General features: G+C 26.9%; 1 protein-coding gene across 3 annotated transcripts in view; it reads left to right on the top strand.

Annotated features, from left to right (window-relative positions):
- Window positions 1-4,586: 4,586 nt before the first annotated feature.
- The window catches only part of nwk (nervous wreck), a 40,612-nt gene continuing 36,035 nt past the window's right edge, over window positions 4,587-9,163 (top strand). For 2 of the 3 annotated variants that reach the window (XM_008197307.3, XM_015984569.2), the window contains exons 1-3: window positions 4,589-5,011; window positions 5,064-5,207; window positions 5,265-5,350. In XM_008197307.3, the coding sequence (XP_008195529.1) occupies window positions 4,991-5,011; window positions 5,064-5,207; window positions 5,265-5,350 (251 nt within the window). In that variant the 5' untranslated portion in view covers window positions 4,589-4,990. Of the gene's footprint in view, window positions 5,012-5,063; window positions 5,208-5,264; window positions 5,351-9,163 lie in introns of all 3 variants that reach the window. The other variant, XM_015984568.2, reaches the window with a different exon arrangement.

Below are 9,163 nucleotides of genomic sequence, written 5' to 3'. Positions count from 1 at the left end.
TTTTATTTACGAAAAACAAAATAATTTTAAATGTTATGCAACTCACATTACACACGTGCAAGAGTTTTGGGTCCGTTTACACAAAAAGAGATTAATAAATAATATAAAGAGTAATTCAAAAAAAGTTCCGTCTTTACAAGATGATATTATAATTTTGATAGAATAAATATTATTAATACTCGTAAATAACTTGACAAAATTTGGAAAAATATCTCAGAAAACTTGTCAAATGTGTGATGTTTCTCAATACCATTACCCTGGGGTTGGTTATGCTCACAAGTCATCGTTTGCTTTAAAAAAAAATAAGTTGAACTTGATTTTGATTCAATTAAAGATCAAATATCTTACTAAGTAAGTTGTTATTCTGCGGATCGAGAGACTAATATTTGTTTCAAAAATTTCAAAACTTATTCGAACGTAGATGTTTGACAAAAATTACAAAGCTGTCATATTTTATTAGGAACAATATAATTTAGGGAAAAAAAATCAATGGTCCAAATACGCTTCTGTAAAATGCCTACCATAACATTTGAAAATGCAATTTTGTAATAATTGTAATACATGTTTTACAAGTTTTCTTTTCTCTTCTCTTGTTCTTTTTTCTTTTCTTTTTTTTTAAATCTGTGCTTTTTTGATGTTTTTATATCTCTTTTGTCTCAGATACCTTGTATCGTTTTATTACGAATTGAAATGTTTTTTTTGTATTTTTTTAAATCAATTGATCAGATTCGTTTTCGTCGTTAAATAATTGTTTGGTTAATAAGTTTTAAGAAGTTTTTAAAATTCCTAATTAATTTAATTTAATTTACCATGAGTAATGATATAGAAAAAGTCTGAGTTGAACACAATACAGAAAAATATCTTCGAAAAGGAAGTATAAAAGGTTTTTTTGAAATACGAAAACTTTTTGAATAAATGCAGGGTAATTTAAGAAATTTTTAAAAATAAAGGAGACATTTAAAAATGTAATGCATATTTGGTGACACTACAAAGAACTTTTTTAGGATTTTTTATTTATTTTATTTTTATTATGCTAGAAATTGGTTTGCTCTTTCATTCAAATAAACTGATTGAAAAAAGCTAAAGATATTTACTTAATTTTAAAAGCTGATAAATATATATTTTCCGATTTTTTGTGTTAGAATAATAATAATTAGACACTTCTTTAATTGTTGTGGAACAGTGGATACATTAAAACACCAAAGTTCCTAACATTTTTCGAGCAATTTAACAGTTATTTGAGGTGTCACAAGAGGACTGGTACCTACCATTTATTTTTTTTTTAAACTATTTATTTATTAAAGTTGTAACGCAAGTGGGACAAGTACAACAAAAAAATGTCACTTTTCCAATAAAAGTTGTTTTTTTTGGGTTTGTAAATTTTTCCTTATTTTCAGAATTAATCATTAATTTTTTTGTGTTTTTTTTTTAAATATGTGGTCGTCAAAATTAAGTAGCCTAGAGGGCCATAGACCTAAATACGCCATTTTTTTGGAGAATTTGTAATTGGTGCAGTCAGTAGGATTCTGAGTATTTTATGCCGGCAAATCTACATTTTAATGATCTTAGGAAACTTGTAGATTTCAGCAAGTCACTAGTGAAGAAAGTTTAATTTCCTTTTTCCTTAGCTTCCATTCCATAAAACGGAGAAAAAACACAGACAGGGTGTATTTTTATGCTAATGCATCTAAAATTTGTGCCTAAACGCCTAATTTTTTTCAACTCCGTTTATTTAACGTCATTACTGATTAGTTGTTCTTAAGAAATAAGAATAACATTAAGTAGTAGGTTTTTTCGTTTTTGAGTTTTTATATTTTCATTCCAACATTTAAAATTATTATTTTACTTCACTTCTTTTTTTTCTCTTATTCTTTTTTCTTTTTTTTTTAATCTGTGTTTTTTATAACTATTTTATAACTATTTTTGTCTTTTTATTACGAGTTGAAATGTTTTTTTTGCATTTTTTTAAATCAATTGTTCAGATTAGTTTTCGTCGTTAAATAATTGTTTGGTTAATAAGTTTTAAGAAGTTTTTATTTTTTTTAAACTATTTATTTATTAAATTTGTAACACAAGGAGACAAGTACAACAAAAAATGTCACTTTTCCAATAAAAATTGTTTTTATTTGGGTTTGTAAATTTTTCCTTATTTTCAGAATTAATCATTAATTTTTTTGTGTTTTTTTTTAAAAAAATGTGGTCTCCAAAATTAAGTAGCCTAGAGGGCAATATACCTCAATACGTCACTTTTTTGGGGAATTTGTAATTGGTGCAGTCAGTAGGACTTGTAGATTTCAGCAAGTTACCAGTGAAGAAAGTTTTTTCCTTAGCTTCCATTCCATAAAACGGAGAAAAAACACAGACAGGGTGTATTTTTACGCTAATGCATCTAAAATTTGTGCCTAAAAACAGTGATTTTTACGCGTAATTTTTTTCAATCCCGTCTGTTCAAATTTTTATTAACGTCATTACTCATTAGTTGTTCATAAGAAATAAGAATAACATTAAATAGTATTTTTTTTTGTTTTTGAGTTTTTATCTTTTCATTCCAACATTTAAATTATCATTTTTCTTCACTTCTTTTCTCTCCTCTTATTCTTTTTTCTTTTTTTTTAATCTGTGTTTTTTGATGTTTTTATATATATTTTGTCTCAGATACCTTGTATCGTTTTATTACGAGTTGAAATAGTTTTTTTGCATTTTTTTTAAATCAATTGATCAGATTAGTTTTCGTCGTTAAATAATTGTTTGGTTAATAAGTTTTAAGAAGTTTTTATTTTTTTTAAACTATTTATTTATTAAATTTGTAACACAAGGAGACAAGTACAACAAAAAATGTCACTTTTCCAATAAAAATTGTTTTTTTTGCGTTTGTAATTTTTTTCTTATTTTCAGAATTAATCATTATTTTTTTGTGTTTTTTTAAAGAAATGTGGTCTCTAAAATTAAGTAGCCTAGAGGGCAATATACCTAAATACGCCACTTTTTTGGAGAATTTGTAATTGGTGCAGTCAGTAGGACTTGTAGATTTCAGCAAGTTACCAGTGAAGAAAGTTTTATTTCCTTTTTCCTTAGCTTCCATTCCATAAAACGGAGAAAAAACACAGACAGGGTGTATTTTTACGCTAATGCATCTAAAATTTGTGCCTAAAAATAGTGTTTTTTACGCGTAATTTTTTTCAATCCCGTCTGTTCAAATTTTTATTAACGTCATTACTCATTAGTTGTTCATAAGAAATAAGAATAACATTAAATAGTAGTTTTTTTTGTTTTTGAGTTTTTATCTTTTCATTCCAACATTTAAATTATCAATTTTCTTCACTTCTTTTCTCTTCTCTTATTCTTTTTTCTTTTTTTTTAATCTGTGTTTTTTGATGTTTTTATATATATTTTGTCTCAGATACCTTGTATCGTTTTATTACGAGTTGAAATAGTTTTTTTGCATTTTTTTTAAATCAATTGATCAGATTAGTTTTCGTCGTTAAATAATTGTTTGGTTAATAAGTTTTAAGAAGTTTTATTTTTTTTAAACTATTTATTTATTAAATTTGTAACACAAGGAGACAAGTACAACAAAAAATGTCACTTTTCCAATAAAAATTGTTTTTTTTTGCGTTTGTAATTTTTTTCTTATTTTCAGAATTAATCATTATTTTTTTTGTGTTTTTTTAAAGAAATGTGGTCTCCAAAATTAAGTAGTCTAGAAGGCAATAGACCTAAATACGCCACTTTTTTGGAGAATTTGTAATTGGTGCAGTCAGTAGGACTTGTAGACTTCAGCAAGTTACCAGTGAAGAGAGTTTTATTTTCTTTTTCCTTAGCTTCCATTTCATAAAACGGAGAAAAAACACAGACAGGGTGTATTTTTACTCTAATGCATCTAAAATTTGTGCCTAAAAACAGTGATTTTTACGCGTAATTTTTTTCAATCCCGTCTGTTCAAATTTTTATTAACGTCATTACTCATTAGTTGTTCATAAGAAATAAGAACAACATTAAATAGTAATTTTTTTTGTTTTTGAGTTTTTATCTTTTCATTCCAACATTTAAATTATCATTTTTCTTCACTTCTTTTCTCTTCTCTTATTCTTTTTTCTTTTTTTTTAATCTGTGTTTTTTGATGTTTTTATATATATTTTGTCTCAGATACCTTGTATCGTTTTATTACGAGTTGAAATGTTTTTTTTGCATTTTTTTTAAATCAGTTGTTCAGATAGTTTTCGTCGTTAAATAATTGTTTGGTTAATAAGTTTTAAGAAGTTTTTATTTTTTTTAAACTATTTATTTATTAAATTTGTAACACAAGGAGACAAGTACAACAAAAAATGTCACTTTTCCAATAAAAATTGTTTTTATTTGGGTTTGTAAATTTTTCCTTATTTTCAGAATTAATCATTAATTTATTTGTGTTTTTTTTTAAAGAAATGTGGTCTCCAAAATTAAGTAGCCTAGAGGGCAATAGACCTCAATACGCCACTTTTTTGGGGAATTTGTAATTGGTGCAGTCAGTAGGACTTGTAGATTTCAGCAAGTTACCAGTGAAGAAAGTTTTATTTTCTTTTTCCTTAGCTTCCATTACATAAAACGGAGAAAAAACTGTGCCTAAACAGTGATTTTCACTCGTAATTTTTTTCAGCCCCGTCTGTTCAAAATTTCTTCTGCGTCCCATCGAACTGCAATAATCGCGCCGCCTCCAAGCCAAGTCAAATTTTCCGTCTGTATTTTATCTCGCTAATCTGTCAGCCAAGTGTCAACAAGCACTCCAGTACCCGTGTGTTATCACCTCGTTGGAATTAAAAGCCGCTGATCGGAGAATAATTCGCATTCGATCAGCGATGTCTCTTCTCATTGTGGGGGGCGTTTGCACGGCGCCGCCGCCAGCTCTGTCGGTCAGTGGGTGGCATAATCAATAGACGTCGTAGTCGGAAGTGTCGGGAGCGGTTGTGTGTGCGGAGTGAATGCCAGGCATAGATTTTTCTCCGAGGAGACCATGCAGCCGCCGCCGAGAAAGGTGGGCATTCCACACCACCACCCCCAACAACCGAACACTTGTCACATTTCAGGGTAATTACGCCAAATTCCTCAAAAACCTCCACACGGAGCAAATCAACAAACTCGCGCTCAAGAACCAGCACGAGTGTGACCTGCTCGAGGACATTAGGAGCTTTACGATCAGGAAATCAGCGTTAGAGAAAACGCACTCTGAAGTACGATTTTCGGTTGGGATTTTAACAGTCGGATTATTGATTGTGTGATTCTTACAGGACTTGCTTAAGCTGACCTCGCAGTTCCTCAATAAGAAGGCACCCAATATTCCCGATATCAAAATCGAAGGTAGTGAGGAAAAATGGTGAGTCAATAAGTCACACTTACTCTTTTTTTCCTCCAAAATCAAGAGAAATTATTCTTGTGTAGTTATTTGTTGTTATTGATGTTTGGTGGCAGCGCGTGATCACGTTTTTCTCGCAACATTTTTTCCTAATTTTGTCCCGTATTTTACCTTTTAGTTAATTTATTTTTAATTTTTTAATTTCGGGCTGTAATTTAATACCTAGTGCGTCAAGTTTTATGCTCATCTCTTAATTAATCAACATTTGTTCGGTTTTTACATTTCGTACTTGAACGCTCGGATTTTTTGGTTTTGTCTAATTAATTATATTTTTTCAAAATGTATGATTTTTGTCATAAAATCGATCACTTTAAAAAACGGAAATTGTTTATTTATTCTTTACTGCTTTGTACAGTGGCCTAATAATAATTAATGTTTTTTGCAGAAAATAATTTATTTTGCTTTATTTTTATAAAATTTCGTTTCATATGTTTTCGTATTTTATTAGAAAATATGAACGTACATGTTTTTCCACTTTTCTCATTAGTCATTATTTGCTAAACCTACTCACAGGAAAATAATAAACAAAAACTTAAATTAAATAAAAAATTAAATAAAAACATTGTAAAATTTTCACAAATTTACGATTTTGAACTCTTATGTCCTCTAATATTTTAATCTTTGTACGTTTTTACGGTCTCAGACTGCTACGTTCTTTTGTTTAAATATTTTACATTTTTAGTTTTTTATTTTTTTTGTGTCTGCATTTTTTCAATTTATTTTTGAATTCATAAAGTCAAGTTTTTTTTTACTTTAACATTATAGATTTAGACAAGTTTCACTTTATTTCACTTCACCGTTCTAAAATACGCTCAAATAAATTTACACGTACCTTTATTTTTCACTTCTAAAATTATTCAGACCTACAAGGTAAAGGTGCAAAAAGTAAATTTGTCTTAAAAACTTAAAGGGCGGTTTACAGAAAGCAAAATGAAGATTTAATTCAGAATTAAACTAATTCGAATTAAGTTGCCATTTAAAATTCATTGACAAATGCAAGTTGATCAATTAAAATGTTTCGTAAACCGGCCCTAAATCTTAATTAAAAATATTGAATTACAAAAATGTTTCCGTTTTACTGAAAACTTTTTTGTGTTTTTTTTTCATTTGGTTTAATAAAACTGTTATTTTTTCGATTTAAATTTAAACCAAACTTGGTCTTAATTTTTTTTCGAAAAACGTCGATGAAATATTTTCGCTTATATTCTGTTGTAAAGAGAAAAGTACCAGAGATTAGACTTGGACATTTTTTTCAAATATAAGACATCTTCAGATCAGCCGTGGTGATTCAACGTTTGCTATCTTTTATATTTTTTTATTTGCATATAATTTTTTTGAAAATCCTTCTACAATTTTGCTGCAAAAATTACGTATAAGTATTTTTTAAGTCAATTTAAAACAAACCATGCTTAAATTTTGTGTTGTACAAAAAATTCGTTAAAAAATTGTGACTATCCCCAAGAAATAATTAATTAAATGAATCTTAAAAATTTAAATAAGTGTAATTTTGGGGCTAGCAATAATAATGATTTTTTTTTATAATTATGTATTAGCTTTTGAGACATGGTTATAATTTTTTCAAAATGTATGATTTTTGTCATAAAATCGATTGGTCACTTTAAAAAGTGTCCTATTTCAGATAAATGATGATGAAATGAAAATTGTCTTTTACATCTTCTCGGACAAAAACGGAAATTGTTTATTTATTCTTTACTGTTTTATACAGTGGCCTAATAATAATTAATGTTTTTTTGCAGAAAATAATTTATTTTGCTTTATTTTTATAAAATTTCGTTTCATATGTTTTCGTATTTTATTAGAAAATATGAACGTACATGTTTTTCCACTTTTCTCATTAGTCATTATTTGCTAAACCTACTCACAGGAAAATAATAAACAAAAACTTAAATTAAATAAAAAATTAAATAAAAACATTCTAAAATTTTCACAAATTTACGATTTTGAACTCTTATGTCCTCTAATATTTTAATCTTTGTACGTTTTTACGGTCTCAGACTGCTACGTTCTTTTGTTTAAATTTTTTACATTTTTAGTTTTTTATTTTTTTTTTGTGTCTGCATTTTTTCAATTTATTTTTGAATTCATAAAGTCAAGTTTTTTTTTACTTTAACATTATAGATTTAGAAAAGTTTCACTTTATTTCACTTCACCGTTCTAAAATACGCTCAAATAAATTTACACGTACCTTTATTTTTCACTTCTAAAATTATTCAGACCTACAAGGTAAAGGTGCAAAAAGTAAATTTGTCTTAAAAACTTAAAGGGCGGTTTACAGAAAGCAAAATGAAGATTTAATTCAGAATTAAACTAATTCGAATTAAGTTGTCATTTAAAATTCATTGACAAATGTCAAGTTAATCAATTAAAATGTTTCGTAAACCGGCCCTAAATCTTAGTTAAAAATATTGAATTACAAAAATGTTTCCGTTTTACTGAAATTTTTTTTGTGTTTTTTTTCATTTGGTTTAATAAAACTGTTATTTTTTCGATTTAAATTTAAACCAAACTTGGTCTTAATTTTTTTTCGAAAAACGTCGATGAAATATTTTCGTTTATATTCTGTTGTAAAGAGAAAAGTACCAGAGATTAGACTTGGACATTTTTTTCAAATATAAGACATCTTCAGATCAGCCGTGGTGATTCAACGTTTGCTATCTTTTATATTTTTTTATTTGCATATAATTTTTTTGAAAATCCTTCTACAATTTTGCTGCAAAAATTACGTATAAGTATTTTTTAAGTCAATTTAAAACAAACCATGCTTAAATTTTGTGTTGTACAAAAAATTCGTTAAAAAATTGTGACTATCCCCAAGAAATATTTAATTAAATGAATCTTAAAAATTTAAATAAGTGTAATTTTGGGGCTAGCAATAATAATGATTTTTTTTTATAATTATGTATTAGCTTTTGAGACATGGTTATAATTTTTTCAAAATATATGATTTTTGTCATAAAATCGATTGGTCACTTTAAAAAGTGTCCTATTTCAGATAAATGATGATGAAATGAAAATTGTCTTTTAGATCTTCTCGGACAAAAACGGAAATTGTTTATTTATTTTTTACTGTTTTATACAGTGGCCTAATAATAATTAATGTTTTTTGCAGAAAATAATTTATTTTGCTTTAGTTTTATAAAATTTCGTTTCATATGTTTTCGTATTTTATTAGAAAATATGAACGTACATGTTTTTCCACTTTTCTCATTAGTCATTATTTGCTAAACCTACTCACAGGAAAATAATAAACAAAAACTTGTTCCATTTTTAAATACATGTGTACAGTTAATTAATTAAATAAAAACATTCTAAAATTTTCACAAATTTACGATTTCAGACTCTTATGTCCTCTAATATTTTAATCTTTGTACGTTTTTACGGTCTCAGACTGCTACGTTCTTTTGTTTAAATTTTTTACATTTTTAGTTTTTTATTTTTTTTGTGTCTGCATTTTTTCAATTTATTTTTTAATTCATAAAGTCAAGTTTTTTTTTACTTTAACATTATAGATTTAGAAAAGTTTCACTTTATTTCACTTCACCGTTCTAAAATACACTCAAATAAATTTACACGTACCTTTATTTTTCACTTCTAAAATTATTCAGACCTACAAGGTAAAGGTGCAAAAAGTAAATTTGTCTTAAAAACTTAAAGGGCGGTTTACAGAAAGCAAAATGAAGATTTAATTCAGAATTAAACTAATTCGAATTAAGTTGCCATTTAAAATTCATTGACAAATGTCAAGTTAATCAA

The sequence above is a fragment of the Tribolium castaneum genome, chromosome 1, assembly GCF_031307605.1.
Source record: "Tribolium castaneum strain GA2 chromosome 1, icTriCast1.1, whole genome shotgun sequence".
Taxonomy (NCBI): Eukaryota; Metazoa; Arthropoda; class Insecta; order Coleoptera; family Tenebrionidae; genus Tribolium; species Tribolium castaneum.
The sequence above is the reverse complement of the archived record's forward strand: the minus strand, read 5'-3'. Positions and strand labels throughout refer to the sequence as shown.